Raw genomic sequence first — 17,952 nt, forward strand, 5'->3', positions numbered from 1 at the left:
AAATACGAATTCTACCTCAAATTTTATATGCTATGTTATCAGTCTTATTTTGCAAAATGTCTTTGTGAATATTCTCATTTGATGGAGCTCAACTAGCAACCTTCCTAGGTGACTACCTAAGAAGGGTAATGCTACTTTCAAAATGAGGGGTGAGAACTATACAGGAACTGCAGGAATTTGGCCAAGGCCATGTAACTTGTTGGTACTAAATCAGAGCTTGGGATGTGAGCCTTGGACTGTGACTGGGGCAGTATATTGCCTGGCCGTGTCACCGACGCACCTTTGCTTAAAGCCTTCGCCATCACCTGAAATCCAGGCCAGCCATCTTCTCACCAGTGGGGTTGGTCAGATGGACTTCTGTTTGGTAGAGTGCAGTAGGGATCCAAAGCTCAAAATGTATAATGCATTCTCTTCACATGAGAGAAAAAGAATAAGGAATAATTCATAATAATTAGTAAAAATACATGAGTAATTGTTAATTATTTATAATTAGTAATAATATATCTTACTATATGTTATTAGTAATAAGAGGAAGAACTGATAACAACAGTGACAAATATATTTATTTCAGGAGCAAAGCATCAAGCAGAGCACTTTGCATTTACTTCTCAAACAACCCCATGGGGCAGGTACTGCTATTGCCCCCATTTTATAGGTGAGCAAACTGAGGCTCAGCAACTTGCTCAAGTCACACAAGTGTTAGGTAAAAGCATGATTCATGCTGACGTTTGTCTGATGTCATGGCCCAAACTCTTCAGCACCGTGTGAATCTGCCATTCTCATGTACTGCCACTTGATTTATACAATGCCTATAGTACGCCATATGTGAATTATTGGTATTTAATAAGCTACATGGAGCCTTCTTTCTCTGTTCCAAGAATTCTGTTGTAGAGGCTGCTGTTCTGTAGATAAAGAAGCCCCAACCCATGATGTTTACTAACTACTCATTGGTCCTGCTGTTAGGAGAAGAGAAGAGAAGAGAAAGAGAAGAGAAAGAGAAGCGAAAGAGAAGCGAAAGAGAGAGAAAAGAAAAACCCAAATGTCTTAGACCTTAATGGAACTTGGCTTACTGCTTTGTTTTTTGGTTGTGTGTTTGTTTGTTTACTTATGTAGCTTCAGGGGCTGGGCTGTAATGGAAATCTATTAGAAACTTTGTCCCTTGAATAAAAACCTAGTGTACAAACCAAAAAAATGATAGAAAGCTGAACATACTGAGAGCCTGTTAATTTTCAACAGTGTTTGAACTTCAGGTTTGGCTCCTGTTCCTAAGAACCCAATAGAATATAGGGCTGTCTTCTTGCATTTCTATGTTTTTGCAGCTGTGTTCTCTCTCCCTGTTGTAGAGAACACACAATCAGGTATTAAGATGTGACAAGATGATGGAAATGAGAAAGTGAAGACGGTACACGGGAAGGCAGTAATGAACTGGAATGCATATTTAGCATCGTCTGTCATTGTTTACAAACAAGATAATGATTCCTGATTGTAGAATTAAATTCCAGGCTCCTAATTTTTGAAGTCAATCAAACAACCCCGGCAGGTGCAGATCAGCAGGAGGACTAACCAAGTAAGTATTCTGTTATACAGGATAGAGCCGGAGACAGCGAGAGCATCTTCTGTCAAAAACTGATTGGTTGTTGAAGATTCGGGGAAAAAAAAAAAAAAATCAATATTTTCAGATGCCTTAGCCATTGACACAAGTATGGAATAATGGGGAAGAACTGGACTTAAAAACAGAAAACTCTACTCTAATACTCAGCTTAGACAAATCCTTCGCTTTTCTGAGCCTCACTTTTCTCATTTATAAACTGGAAATGAGGAAATCTACTTCATGGAGTCCCTGCTCGTCATCTCCACTCCTAGAAGTCACCATCATCTCTTGCTAGGATTTTGTGATAACCTCCTAACTGGCCTCCCTGCCTTCATTCTTGCTCACCTATAATCTGTTCTCTAGAGAACAGTCAGAGTAAGTTTGCAATAAAGACAAATCATGTACTTCCCCTGTTAATATCATCTTTCTTGATGCCCTGATATAAAATTCTAATCCCGGAATGTGGTCTTCGAGGCCCTGTAAGATTTGGCCCCTGTCTCTCTCTTTCTAACCTCATCTTCTCCCATTGCTCCTCTCTTGGCACATTCAAGCCACGTAGATCTTCTTTCTGTTCCTTGCATGTGCCATCTTCTTCTGACCTCAGGATCTTTGCATCTGATGTATCAAGCAGAAAGCAATGAAATATTATTTGAGTGCTGAGTGAATAAATATTAATCAATATTAATCAATATTAAGGTCAAATGAGGTATCATGAATGGAAATGGTTTTATACTATATTAAGTATTGTACAAATACTAGGTTTTATAGTATCTTCTTACCTGCTAAGGCATGGCTCTTCTCAAATCTTTATCAAAGTGGAGTAAGCATAATTTTCAGCCAGGAACTCTATCAAACGGGAACTTACTTTCCAAAAACTTATAATTCAATGAAAGACAAAATTAGCACAAAAAGTAAAATTACATTTCTTAAAAACATCGTAAGATGCCCTGTATTCATTTTGCTAAGGTTTCTGTTTTACAGCACGCCACTCTGTACAACTACTCGCATGTGGATGCATGTATGTCATATAGAATTATTGAAACAAGGGGAGTTTCACAGAAGTAGAATAGAAGCATGGAAAAAAAGGAATTTGCAATAGTGTTTGTGAGGAGAGAGATCAGGATTTATCAATTTGGATATTCTGTAGGCCCATAAGGAATCCCATCTGAACTCATGTCATTCATCTTCACTCCACCTCCCCAGCCTCTTCCTCTTCCTGGCACCTTTTTCATGTATCTATTAGCCATTTGTATGTCTTCTTTGGGAAAATGTGAATTCAGTTCCTCTGCCCATTTTTAAATCAAATCTTTTTTTTTTTTTTGCTATTGAGTTATATGAATTCTTCATGTTTTAGTTATTAATCGCTTGTCAGATATATGATTTGCCGTATCATATATCTGTGGGTCGCCTTTTTGTTTTGTTGTTTCTTTAGCTGTGTAAAAGCTTTTCAGTTTCATGTAGTCCTACTTAATTGATTTTTGTTTGTGTTGCTTGTGCTTTTGATGTCATATCTAAAAAATCATTGCCAAGACCAGTCGTCAAGTTGCTTTTCTCCTGTTTTCTTTTAGGAGTTTTACGGAGTCAGGTTTTATGTTTAAGACTTTAATCCATTTTTAATTAATGCAGTCTCTATCAAAATTCCAATGGCATTTTTCACTGAAATAGAAAAAAAATCCTCCAGAGGGTAAGGGGGACAGGGGGTGGTAAATGGGGGTAAAGGGGATCCAATATATGGTGACGGAATGAAAACTGACTCTGGGTGGTGAACACACAATGTGATATATAGATGATGTATTACAGAATTGTACACCTGAAACCTATACAACTTTACTAATAATTGTCACCCCAATAAACTTTAATTAAAAAAAAAAGAAGAAGAAGAAACAGAAAAAAAAAATCCTAAAATTTGTATGGAACCACAAAAGATCCTGAAAAGGCAAAGCAGTCCTGAGGAAGAACAAAACAGAAGGGATCGTACTTCCTCACTTCAAACTATACTACAAAGTGATCATAATCAAAAGAGTATGGTGCTGGCATAAAAATAGACACCCAGACCAATGGCACACAGTGAAGAGCCCAGAAATAAACCCCTGTATATACAGTCAACGAATATTTGACAAGGGAGCCAAGCATACTCAATGGGGAAAGAACAGTCTCTTCAATGAATGGTGTTGGGAAAACTGACAGCCACATGCAAAAGAATGAAACTGAACTCTCATCTCACACCTCTCTTTGGTTCTCTTTTATAAAAGCTCTTTTCCATCTACTTTTCAAATGTGAACAATTAAGAGTGTGTTACTAATGGTCTAATTATCAGTGCAGAGAGAAGGATATATTTAATAACCAAAAACCAAACAATGCAGAACCCAAAAATGTCTCGATCTGACTTCCTCATGGTTGTCACAGGGATCATACTATTTATTTCCCATCCCCTCTGGTCTGGAAATCATTAGCGCTAATTTATGTTGGTTGTACCCCTTTGCTTTTATTGCTTTTTGAATACATCCGTCAAACTACTTGGATGACTGTTTTAAGTGAAGTAAGCATGGAGGTGTGATGGTGGGCGCCACAACTGAAGGATATTTCTCCCTGTATGAGAAGGGTGGTCGAGCAATCTTATGAGGTTGTGTATTTGTGTGCAGTGAATGTGATTTAACAAAAATAGGAAAACCATATATAAAGGAGTAACAGTGAACTATCATTACAGTGCACAATTTGCCCCCTCCTCCCTTTCAGCAATTCTTGTTGCTCTTAAAGTCACTGCAGGTCAAGTATGGCAATCCTTGTCCCAGGGCCAGAGGAAGACATATATTATGGATTTGTACATTAGGATGCTTTCCTAAAATTACCAATCTATGCAAATGGGATCAATTCTTTGGTCGACAGCCCATAATGAGAGTTGAAAGTAGAGATATTTATGAAGGTGGGCTTTAAGTCAACTGTCTATCAAAAGAAAAGTAGAAGAAACAACAGATTACCTATATAATTACCTGTATTGAAATTGCCTTTCAAATATGTCACATATTATGATTAATGTTAATGTTGCCCTTTGAGTAAAGTAATCAGTTATCTTTTAAAGCCCATTATTCATTGGGCATTGGATGTATTCTAGGCACTGTGATCATGCATTAAAAGAGACCTGGATTTGAATTTGTAATTTGTCAACTTTATAACTTTGGATCAGATAATTAACCACTTTGAGCTATAGTTTCCTCCTCCATAAAAAGGAAAGAAGAATAACACGTGCCTAATGGATTGTTTTAAAGATTAAGTTAGGCAAAGTGGAGAGCAAAAATAACAGGCACATAGGAGGTCCTCAATAAATGATATCTATTATTATTATGCTAAGTTTCTGGTGTTAGAGGGACAGCTATTACCTTATTTACCACTGGGATCACTATATATGACAGGTGGCAGGAGAGCCTTAGTATGTCTCTCAAGCGTGTTAGTCAAATTTGTTGGGACTAGTGCAGCAAAGAGGCTGCCATTCCAGACAGGAAATAAGTCATCTATAAATTAGCCTGGCAAAGTAGTAGTGCTTGCCCTCTAAAGCACTGGCCAACCTTCATGCCAGAATTACACAAGTGCTCAAGACCCTTGTTGTGAGTAACATAAAATCAACTCTCACTGGATTAAGCAAGAAGAGAGTTTCCTGGCTTATAAAACCGTAAGCCAAGGACCAGGGCCAGTTTGAGACACTACTAGATATAGGTCTCTATCTCTTGACTATTTCTCAGGTTTGCCTGTTTTGCTTGGCTTCTTTCTGAATGAATGTCCTCCAACTGGTACAGAAGATGGCCACTGGGCTTACATCCTAGCTGAGCCACCTCCCACATCATAGAACATATATTACCCATAAGTTCCAGAATCACAGTCCCAGTGAGGACTCTGATTCATCCAGCTTGGATCACACGCCCATGCCTAAATCACCCACTTTGGTTGGGAGGTGGGAAGTTCAAAACTGGGCCATATGTCCTCCCTTTGTGGCTCGGCATGGTACCATGGTTGATGGCCCTTTTGGGACAACATGGAATAGGGAAGGGCAGTTCCCTAAAGAACAAGAAGGGTGTTTTAGTAATTACATATACATTTCATTCTACGACACAAAACACCCTTAGATATTGGCTGAGAGGAGTTGTCGGGGGACTGGTTGTGTAAGGGACTTGTTCAAGTTTGTGAAAACTGGGTGAAGAATAATGAAAAAGGAAGTGGCCCAGAGGAAGAGGACAGGAGAGGAAAAGGGATCAGGGTGGACCGTGGAACTTCCCTGTAAAACAGGCAAATGAGAATTTTGGAGCAGCCGTGATCAAGTAGGATCTTAGCTGAAGAATCCTGAGACCAAGAGAAGGAGGTACAATGAGGAGGAAGAAAGCAAGAAAAGGGCAGAAAAATGAAATAAACGTGTCATCAAAGAACACTAAAAAGAGCAAGGCAGTAGACCCGGAAGTCAAAAGTCACAGTGTATTGCCTTATACTAACCATTGCATTGCTGTATTTAGAGAGAAACCCCAGAGGTGAGAAACCTGAGCTGGGAGGGTATGTCTAAGCATCACCAAATTGGAAAATTATCTGACCAGAGATGATATGTTGAATAGTGAGGGAAATTAATTTTGACTTAAGTTGCATAATGCCTTTAGGGATTGTTTCATATGTATCAGTAAATAATTATGAGTGATGATTGATGGAAAAAATATATATATATACACATACATACATACTACATATGCAATTTTTCAATTTTGGATAGGCTTATGGATTTTTCCATTATCTCTGTTGGCCAGCATGTTTTTGTCACATGCGTATTAAATGTCTAGTGATATTCCTAAATGTTTTCCATTCCAATGATCTTTGCATGTCAGAGTTTTCAATCCTTCTTTTTTTTCTGGTGGGAGGTTCACTGTCTATCACACACACTCTAAACCAAAAATGACTTTCTATATACATCATTTGGTTTTTTTTCCTCCCATTCATTTATCATGCAGGCATTTCCTGAGCATCTATTAGGTGCGCTGGAACCCTGGCCTGTATGTGCCCTGGAGAGTGCATTAGGATTCAGAAGGGGACAGACACAGGCCTTACGGTATCGTGTGGGAAACAGACATTACACAAGTAAATATGAAAACACATCCATAATTACATGTGGTGATGGTGTGAAAGAAACGGGCCAGAGACTGGGACTGGCTGAATTGGGTTGGGGGATAGCTAGATGAGGCTGATCTGGGGGAAAGTGAGGTTTAAGCCAAGCTCTTGAGGACAAAAAGAGCTAAACAGATGAAAATCTGAAGAATAAGTGTTACTGGCAGAGGGAAGAACAAATGCAAAACCCTACAGTATGTATAAGAAAGGGTGGCAGGCAGGAACTTGGGCGATAGCTTTCTTTTGTTTCTCCTAACGCCTCCATTGGAGTACCTGTTCCAGCAGGGCTCTGCCTTTCTTTTTTTGCATCTCGGGTAAGGTGAGTGTGCAGTTATTCACCTGTTGTCTCCCAGCTCCAAACCCACCCCTCTCTATTGTGCTGTGTGACACTGGGGCTGGGATTCAGCTAACCACACTTTTCGTTTGCCCAGCTGGCTTCCCGTTAGGTTCTATCCATAGGGAATGCTACAGTGAGGCTGTGATGCGTGAAACGAGGAAGGACTCCTCGTCTCCTTCTGCTCATAAGCATCAACCCATCTTTTATTTCCCCCAGAAGCAGTTGGTCCCAGTCCCTGATTTTGTTTTGTTCTATACCCTCAGGCCCCTTCAGAAATACCAGCACTAACTGGTAGCGTAGGCTCTTCAGACACCTGGGTGCCACCTCCACAGGACAACTCTTGCAAGCCTTTTATTTATCTCACCAGCACTAAGAGTGGTAGCTGCCCCCTGCTGTCACTGTCTTTGTTTCTTCAGTGGCACCTTTTTTTTTTTCTTTTTTCGCATTTTCACTCCTCCAATATTTATTGAACCAGTTCCTTCCATTAAATTCTCCCTGTTAAGGAACAGGTGCAGTATCTGTCTTCCTCACTGGTCCTGACAGATACATGGATGGTTTAACTGTTGGCTCTTGCCCCAAATTGCCCCTCTTCATGAGAAGCCCCCGCTGGGCCCTTCAAGGCCAAATGTCCATGAGGGGGAAAAGGTCAACCACAAGCAAAAACGATGACTGTCAAGCTGGCAGATGCATTTTTCCCGGAAGCTTGCACAGCCAGTCTATTCCCAATTTCCAGTATGCAATATCTTTTCCAAGGTTAGCAGAATTATAAAAACATCAATTTGGCCGTTATTGACTTTTCAGCCGGGATGCTAAGAACGTCTCTCAGCAGCCCCAATAAATTAAATCTGGCCACCTAGCTCCCAGACGGGCAGGCTCCTACATCATTGACAGAGAAGACATTTACAGCTGTGGCTCTAAATGATGTGCATTGTGTGTACACCAGTAGCAGGTGGGGAACGTGAAGTGTGGGTAGATTGCAGAGCTGCCTCTTTTAAAAATGCATAAGCACTTTGTGAGTTTGCTAAGTCATGTTGTGCTCAGCTCAGCTCGGATTTTTCACAGGGGAGAACTGTAGTCTTTCATCTTTTACTTCTTCTTTATCGGTAAGGACTTCCACAGTCAGAGCTGCAGTGCAAAGGGACCAAGTCCAGTTGTACCATTTGCCTGTTTGGTCCTCAGTTTTTCCAAGTTGTAAAACGTTGAAAGATTTGGGCGTTAAGGACTTCAGGCCAGTGAGTTTCCTGCCCCTCCCCCATTTAATCCAAACTACAAATTCTTCACAGCTCTGGGTTTCAACTTAGTTGATATGTCTTCAGGTAAATCTTTATCCTGGAAGACTCATCCATCTGATTTGTGAAGTTCGAAGCACTGCACTGCAAAGGAGCCTCCCTTCCCTACCTATGCCCCAGTCACACACTGTGTGGCAGACGCTGTACGCGCTTGTGGTTGGTCTCCGCTCCTGCACCACCGTCAGACATGGCTGAATGCTCAGTATGCATTTTCCTGATGCGTCCAGTTCTAGCATCAGTGTCCTTCCTCGTATGATACTCCAACCAGACGTTAGACTGGGTTGTGGAAACACATAATAATCATATCTAACGAGCTCTTGATTTGTTTTGCTTCTGTAATCAGTGTCTGGCTTATACTAGAACAGATAGGTATGAATGAACGGAATACTGACTGGAGGCCGCAAACCACGAATCACCTTTACATGACCTATCTCACGTAATTTTCCAAAAACCCCTGTGAGGAAGACGCTACATTTTTCAGATGAGGAAACTGAGGCAGAGAGGTGAAGTCATTTATCCAAGCTAACAAATTGTGGGTCCTGACTCTGGAACCTGAAGTCTGCCCTGCTATGTTATCAACTCGATATAATTCAATGTGTGTGTTTGACTCATTCATTCATTCATTCATTCACCAAACAGTTATCAAACTTCTGTTACGTGCCAGGTACCAAAAATGATATAATATCCAACAAATTCATCAATGGTCTATTTTAAAATAAGGTGGAGCTATTAGGCCCTTTGACCAGCAATTATTTAATAAACTCCAAAAAGGCAATAGATTTTTTTGTTTTTTGTTTTAATATCAATAAATCAGACTTTTCTTAGAATGAAATGGTTTTCTCCCCACACCTGGCTAATCAATTGTGTCCAGTTTTCTCCTCAAATGGAGAAAATTATTGTGGGCAGTATCAGCAAACAGGGAGCAAAAGTATCTTGCAATTTGAAGTACCAGGGTATTCGTGAGATTGTTATTTGCTATAATTTGGAGGGATTCTTGAATACCTTGAGTTACCTTTCATAGATTCTTCTATACTTTCCGGGACTGGCGGGCACATCTCAGTGGGACTGAGAGGGCGAAACTGTCCATTACTTCTCTGTGTGTTACTTCTCTGTTCCGGTTTTTAAAATCTTCTACTTGTGGTTGAGTTCTTGGGGAGAGGGTAGTCAGACCCCCTCCAGAAAAGAAATAGGGGGTTATCTTCTCACATTTGTTAGTTTTCAGATTTCACTATAGCTCTTCACACAGCACCTCCAGCGAGGCTGTGTTAATCCCATCTTCTCCCTTGATTTCAACATAATATATATAGACTTCAGAAGCCATCTCATGAATTGTCTTGCCAAAATGGTAAAACATTCAGATGTTCTCATAAAATATTGAAGCAGGTGGTAGTATGACAGGCCCCGCTAGAATTAAGTTATTCAATTTCCCTTTAATAGTGATAGCGCCTAGTATATGTGGATAGTCAGACTTCGCTTTGCCTGGAAGCTGGAGGACCCCAGCTGACATTTAATTCCATGACCATCCCAGCTGTTGATGGAGGAGAGAGCTGCACCTGTGCCAGGGTGTGAGCTTGATGTATAGTGGAGGGCTGTGTGCAGTTTCACGTGAATACACGGGGCTCCCTCCCACGATGGTGTTTGTGTTGCTCAATGGCTTTTAGAAAAGCTTTGGGTTTCCCTCTGAGTCCCCAGACTGGAATGACTTCACCACAGGGAAGGTAGCTGTTGGGCAGAAAAACACAGGGCTGGCATTTCTGTTGGTTCAGCAGGGTTTGTGACCAACATATTTTGTCTTTTTTGTTTAAGGTAATAGGCAGGCATATCCTAGCATAAATTTCTCCTCCTTCTCTTTTCTGTCTTTCCTCTTTTCCTCTTCTTCTTCTTCTTTTTTTTTTTTTTTTAAGGTTAAGTTCCGTATCTGATCTTTCCTCAAAAAGGATCAAACGAAATCAACTCTGGATTGGTGCAAATACGTTTTCTTGACCCAATTCATTGGAGCCATTTCTCCATCGGGTCGTATTAGTATGGGGAAGGCCGGGTACGGAGAGGTTGAAGCAGATTCTCCTTCTAAAGGATACAAATGATCTCTTCAAACCCAGGGCTGGCAGGCAGCAGCCATCCCCTGTTGCTGTTATTTTCAGTCACCAGCTGGTACATGTTGAATGGTCTCTGTTGCATGGAAGATATGGATTTGTAATAGCCTAGGATAACTAGCACATTAGTGCCGTGGTGATTCCTTCTGTTTAAATGGATTGTCGCATTGCATTTAATGGGTATATAAATTCAGTGATTACTTAGCCACATTTTAGAAGTGGTTTGGAAGAATGGGTATACATTAGAGATACTCTTGGAGTTGTAATTTATGGGGACATTTTTGTTTTACTCCCTCTGGAAAACTGTATCAAGGGAAGTTGCTATAAATTGTTAAATCATTTAGATATGTAGAGGGCAGGCACTGTCCCAGAAAACAGGACATAGTTTTCCTTATACTTTCCACCCTAGGTTTCCTCTACTTTGACCATATGTGAAATGGCAATAAAGTGCAATCTTATTATAAAGTGACTCATTATTTATGAGAATAAGATAGTGTGCACGTCAAAATTGGGTCTCTATAAAACATATAAAGATGCTGCATTATCCTTGTCCCTGATTTAGTATCATAAAGGGGTTTTGTATCCCTTTACTTTTTTATGGCTTAAGTGCAATGGACTATAATGAAGGGCCCAGTGCATAATATGTGAACAGCAAATAGTATCGGGTTCATGACGCCAAAAAGACTGTGTTTGTTTAGAGGGTGGGAGGCTGGGAGCAGTGACTGATATTTAGGAAATGTCTTTGTGCCACGAGTGTGAATTTTCTAGTTCAAGGAGCCACCAACTGTGTATCTGACAAATGGCTCTGCCTCCGAAAAGTAGGATTCAGTGCAGTGAGTCAGGACTCAGGGGAATAGGGAGAGAAAGACTCACAGTGGCTTACATGTAACTCAGGGGATCATGTAACTGAAAAGTCCCCTGATAGCTTCAGGTATGGCTGGATCCAAGTACTTAGAATCATTATGCGGATACAGTCTTTTATTGAATTTCTATACTGTTCCCTGACCTATTTGCTGGGATTACAGCAATAGACACTCCACGGTGCTCATGTCAGGGAGCTCATGATATAGTAGCTGAGATGCAGAAGGTAAAAAAGAATTACAGCAGAATGTGATATGTGCAATAATAGAGACACTTCCAAAAAACAAACAACAAAAAAAACACAACTATAATTCGGAGGGGCAAAAGGACATATTTTCTGAGTAGAGGTGAATAAAAACTTCAGAGTGAAGGTAAACCTTGAATGTTGTTGGAAAGGAGAAGCAGGAATTGTATAGACAGGAATGTTGAAGAAAACTGGTTCATTGCCTTGGGTATGGTATTTCGGAGATCTGAATTCAAATCCTAGCTCTGCCACTTACAATTTGTGCAAAGTATGGCAAGTCACTTAAACTCTCATGGTCTTAGTTCGCTTGTCTGGAGCTACTGAGTTCATAGAATTCTCCTGAGGATCTGACAAGCTGATGGGTGTGAAGAGCTTACATGGGGACGGGCACAAAGCTAGTCCTCCCTGACTGACAGCAGTCATTCCACTGTGACCTGACTGCTATCGCGTGGAGCTTTGGATTAAGATTTAACATCCGCCACAGTAAAACGGGTTAGCATTTACTGAATTCTTACTGTGTATTAAGAACGTCACGTGACTTACCTAAACCCTCTCACCTGCAATTCCTGGAAGTAGGAAAATTATTATCCTCATGTCACAGGTGAGGAAACCGAAGCTTTGAGAATGTAAGGGTCTGCCACCTTCACAAGGTTAGTAACTGGGATAGCTGAGTGTCCTTACCCAGGGCTCTGTGACACCAGTGCCTGTGGGCATAAGCAGTCTACTGTATTTCCTCTTACACCACGTGCCGTGACTAACCTCCTCGCCTCAGGAGAGGTGCCTTCTGTGTGCTCCTGTTGCAGCCCATCCTGAGTGCCACACCGCTGCTTCTAAAGCCATGCCTGTGGATGCTTGTGTGCGTGTGTTCAGTGGCTGTGCTGCTACCTCAGGCTGCGCTGGCTGGCATTAATCACTGGGTCCTGTGCTTCCTTGCAGGTGAGCCTTCTAGGTGGTCGTCCTCGCACTGCGATTGCTGCTGCAAGAACGGCAAGGGTGACAAAGAAGGGGAGAGCGGCACGTCTTGCAACGACCTGTCCACCTCCAGCTGCGACAGCCAGTCCGAGGCCAGCTCTCCCCAGGAGACGGTCATCTGTGGGCCCGTGACACGCCAGACCAACATCCAGACACTGGACCGTCCCATCAAGAAGGGCCCCGTGCAGCAGATCCAACAGTCCGAGATGCGGCGGAAAAGCGATCTGCTCCGGACTCTAACTTCGGGCTCCAGGGAGTCGAACATGAGCAGCAAAAAAAAGGCCGTGAAGGAAAAGCTCTCCATTGAGGAAGAGCTGGAAAAATGCATCCAGGATTTCCTCAAGATCAAAATTCCAGATCGGTTCCCTGAGAGAAAACATCCTTGGCAATCTGAATTGTTACGGAAGTATCATCTATAGGGGAGGGCTGGGGGGTGGGAGAGGAAACAAACCTTGGAAGCATTTTGAATGCATCCTCCTAAAAGAAATTCCTATTTGAAAAGAAAAACAACAACTAACAATACACCTTTGTTAGAACACAATGCCCATCGATACACTACTGCCTATTTACCTAATTCACCTTAACACAGAAATCCACAGGGTAGATTTCTTTCCGGATGTGGAAGCATAAGAAAATCTTTTTTTTCTTTCTTTCTTTTTTTTTCTTTTTTTGGTTATTTGTTTGTTTGTTTGTTTGTTTATCTTGATCCCATGTGCTGAGTATCTTATATATAATGAGAGCCAGCTATGTAAGAGTACCTTGCAAGGCCTTGGGAGTCCTTGATCCCAAACTGGGTTTTCTCTCATCTTCTACCTCCCTCATTTGAAGGAGAACATGGTAGAAAGAGATCTGGCCTAATGGCTTTATGTTTGATTTCTGAATTTTCCTTTTCCCTTGGTTTCTGGGGTAAGTGGGGGAATGGCAGATTTATATGACTTTGCACTCCAATCGGTCATGTGCCGGTTTATATGGACTCTGTATGCATGAGGATCTGTGCAGCACAGACACAGCCACGTCTGTAGATACACACAGTGCACATGACCCCAGGGCTGGGCCTCCGATGGGGTATGTCCCTGCCCCCAGCAGCACTCGCTCAAAGCACTTCAACAGATGAGCCTCTGCTCTTTTGTTAAAATCCTTTTGGGAAGATTTCCCAGCCTCTCTCTCGGCAACACTTTCTAACATCAAATAACGCTCATCATCGACCAATCCTTTTCCTTATTTCACAATTAACATCCTCAGGCTCCATTGTACTGCATCGCTCTTTCTCTGCACTCAGAGAGGGTGAGAAGAGCTGGTCAAACATCTTCGTGTTAAACAAACATTTCTATCCACAGAAATCACTACCAAATGGCGCCCCCACGCAGCCTTCTCTACCCCTAGTTGAACATTCTTTCTCTCGCTGTTTTCCGAGTTCTTACTGCCCATGTTTTACTGGTGTGGCCTTTCCACACAATCCACATTAAGTTCTCTGCGTTCTCACATGGGGACGGAGGTAAGAACACCACACAGTTCACACTTGGATCAGGGTCCAGCCTTTTCTTTGTTTATGAGGTAATTCTACTCTACACACCTCCTAATAATTTCTCATAACTTTTTTAACCCACAGTGCTACGTTGTTACTTTCTTGTAGCCAATTGTGTTTGCCTTTGGGATTCTGGGATTTGGCTGTGTCCGTACTAGGATTGGCTTTCATTTCTCTCATGTCTGTGAACAACCCAAGTAGATAACTGGAGCTCCAAAGTTAAGGTTTGGACTTTCTAAACTATCTTTCTCGATAACATCCTTGACCTGTATAGACACAGCCAAAAATAAACTGTTAATAGCCATCCAGCCGTGTGACTCTGTATTCTATTAATGTACTAATAGATCTTTCGTAGACTTGTGGTAAATGAAGAGTTAAGAGACCAGGTTTTATGTTTTGCATTCCTCGTGCATTTCAATGGGAACTGAAAAATAATTTGTCAATCAATCACTGTGTGCCAAGCACTCCTAATTTTTCTTTTGTGTGTGTGTGTGTGTGTGTGTGTGTGTGTGTGTGCATATGTGTCACAGGTAATAAAGGCAACTGGATGATGTCTGTAGGAAGGGAAAAAATTACCAATTGCTTCTTTTTGAAAACTTTCATTGGTGCACATTTATTATGTAAGAGTTTCAGTCTTGATTCCTGTTATCAGTGCCCGTTAGTATGTGGATATCTTTCTGAACTTTTGTGATTCTTGCCTTTAAACCTGTTTTCTTGTGATGATTTGTATGGAGTTTAAAGTTTTACGTAAGTGAAAATGGAAGTTTACTTGGGGAGTTCAGTTGTCAAGAGAATTCTAATTTACGAATTTAAACGGTGTTCTTCTTTTATGTATCAATATATTAGCAGACATTTGATCTTAACTGCAACATAGCTTTGTGAAGCCTTCCAGTCTGTCTTCATTCTTTTCAGTGTTTTCTGAACACCATATCAAAATACCAGTCTCCTAATAATAGAAGATCCTGCAAAAAAAAAAAAAATCACATAAAACATCCCCAAACTCACTTTGCTCAAATGAGTCTTGTAACCCTACTGGAAGTGCTTTCAAAGAGTTGGGGCCTAAATAAAATGGCCAAAGTCACAACTACCTTAAATTTCAGACCTGCCTTTAATGGAATCAGGATAGAGACACACTTATAAGAATTAGAGGACTAGTATGCTGGCAGTCAACCCACTACTTCAACTATCTACTTTAAATAGGAAATTAAACACTTCAAAGAAAAGGTTCATGGCATTATTTCTCTGTCCCTTGACCTGTCATGAATTTTATTTTCTGCATAGGCATTCTTTATCCCCCAGTCAACAAAGCTAGTGGTAGGAAATCTGTTTAAAACAACATTTTTTCATCTGGGCCAACTCTAGACTGACAGCCACCCCAAATAGTCCAGAGAGCTCAGACAGTTACTACAGTGTTCATTTGCTTGGCTGTTGGTATAGAGATGAATACAGACCTGGTCAGTTAAAAGCCCTGAGGAGGCACTGAATAAATGGAAATCTTCAGTCCTAGTTTGAGTGGAGTTATCGAGTGACATCTCTGCGGCCGGCAACATTGGAAATGAGTTCTGGGTAAGTGAGTTGTACAATTGAATACTCTCGAGGTCCTGGCACTCAGTTTGACTCAGGCCTGTTTCCCTGGACTTCAAATTGTGTTAAGAACTTTTAGTTCAATTCTGGGCAGTACTATATGTGTGGCTCGCCTCTTGAATATTAGTTATGACATGGGCCATAAGTTGGTGATATAAAGACACTAAGTGCATCCAGTGAGTCTATCGATGAATCGGATGAATGCAGAATCGTACGGGTAGATTCCCTACATGTATGGTGGCCTCCCGGGAAATCCTGTGTGCTAAAATGCAGGGAGCTTGCGGAGGTCATTCCCTCCAGGCATGTGGCTCTCCTGAAGTCAGAAACTTTATTTATAAGGTTCTCCTACCCACTATCAAAAAAGAACTGATCTGCACTCATCACGAAAATGGGAAGCCAGGAAAACAAAGCTGTTAGGTCGGTGTGGTAGTGTGCCTTCCCTCCCCTGGCCAAGAAAAACATTGCACTGAGGTGTGGCCATAAAATAATACAGTGAAGTGGCTTCCCATATATGCAGTGATGTTATCCTTTGTAATCGTAGGCACAGTTACCTTACTGGAAACGCATGTGTGGTGAATTAAAATAAAAGGGGAACAATACACAAATCCTAAGTGTTCCCTTCGCTCTTTATTCCTCTATAACTATATTTACCCCCAACCAATGGATTTGGGGGGACAGATTTATTAAAGGGGAGTCAACATGGAGTTTTTCACTTTTCAGTTGACCTTGTTTCATTTGGAGACGTCTTTATCCGTAGGCACAGACGTGTGGCGTTCATTCTAGGTCCTGTTAGTTGCCACTGCTTGCACTTCTGGATGACTTTTGCTTTTCTGGTTTTTAGACTCCTCTGTTTATCCTTTTTCTGTATTGAGTAAAACATGCTCTAGTGAGAAAATTAAAAGCACATATGGTCTTTTGCAAAATTACTTGATGCCATCTCCCATAATGGAGGCCAAACTTTGATTCTCACACATTTTCCTTTGCCACCACGTCAACCTTCCAACTCTGTAGTTATCATAGTGGATTAACCCAGAGGGCTTACGTGCTAGTATTTCTGCCATGCCCTGGAAGATAATATGCCATGGAATTTGACTAACCTTGGTCTTCTAGGTACCTTTACTAGAATTAATAAGACACTTTCTGTGAACTTTCAGGAAGAATTCTCTGCCACCTCCACCTGACATAGCAGTTTTCAAAGGCAAAAAAAAATGAAGGCAGTTATTGCTCCCCCTCCCCCCATGACTCTGTCTGTGGCAGATAAATGTTTTTGCCAATTTGCATGCTGGGTTATAGGTTTAGCATGGACCATTTCTCTTTTTAATGTCTTGATATATTGGTGTCGTGCAATCTTGATGGCCCACTGTTCCAATTTATTTATTTTCTTTTATATTGTCAAAATAACACACTAGAGAAAGAATCAGAGTGACTGTTCTGTGTTCTAAGTTAAAATGGAGTTAGCTGTCATTTGTACAGGACTGTACAATGATTAATATCTGCAGAGAAATTAGGCCAAATGAAACCTGCTGGAATGAGTTTGATTTATATTGCTTTCATCATTCTGGTTTTAGATGAAATGGTTATTGCTCTCTACCCCTGCTAAAAGAAAAGAGTCTTAAACTTTAATAATCACAGCACTGTGATGCCACCACAGAGCTTATTTGTTTTAAATGTCTGTTTTTCCCATCTTGCCGTATATACTAGAATGGAGATTCTTTTCTCCAGTGATCTCCATTGCAAACTTTTTAGCAGTGTTTTTCAATACTTGGCATACACAGAAATCATTTGTAGCACTTGTAAAAGTGCAGATTCCTTCACCCTATCCCCAAAGCGTTTGATTCAGAAACTTCAAGTAGGGCCAAGTAATCTTCACTTGGGGCTAGCACCCTTAATGATTTGGATGGGATGCTCTGTGGACCTCGCTTTGAGAATCTCTGCTGTTTACGGACAATGTAACATTGTCTCACTTCCTCTCATTTTCTGTCCACTACAAGTAAGTCAAAACATGCATTATTCATTAACTTAAGAGAATAGGCCCGAAGAAGACCATCCCAGGACTAAGGTAGAATAGATTCCCGTGATTCCTTTGCCTTTTATCTGTCTGTCAACCATGACCTCTTCTCCATTTGGTATGTGCTTGTGCCTTTTATTTATTTTTTATCAAACTGAAAGCCTGCATCAATATAGTTTTATCCCTGGGTAGACGGGAGCACATCTCTGAGTGAGATGCATCCTAATGATGCCCAACAGAATAAAAATAATGACCTTGCCCAAGGAGAATTGTTCCTCTCCAGGCCCTTATGCAGCTGGAGTTAGAGGAACT

The 17,952-nt window shown here is 41.1% G+C and overlaps 1 protein-coding gene across 2 annotated transcripts in view; it reads left to right on the forward strand.

Moving 5' to 3' along the window:
* KCTD16 (potassium channel tetramerization domain containing 16) overlaps positions 1 to 14,506 on the forward strand; it is a 218,549-nt gene extending 204,043 nt beyond the window's left edge. For both annotated transcript variants that reach the window (XM_033097080.1, XM_033097079.1), the window contains exon 3: positions 12,488 to 14,506. In XM_033097080.1, coding sequence (XP_032952971.1) covers positions 12,488 to 12,942 — 455 coding nt within the window. In that variant the 3' untranslated portion in view covers positions 12,943 to 14,506. The remainder of the gene's footprint in view (positions 1 to 12,487) is intronic.
* Positions 14,507 to 17,952: the final 3,446 nt, after the last annotated feature.

Source organism: Rhinolophus ferrumequinum, chromosome 24 (genome assembly GCF_004115265.2).
Source record: "Rhinolophus ferrumequinum isolate MPI-CBG mRhiFer1 chromosome 24, mRhiFer1_v1.p, whole genome shotgun sequence".
NCBI lineage: Eukaryota > Metazoa > Chordata > Mammalia > Chiroptera > Rhinolophidae > Rhinolophus > Rhinolophus ferrumequinum.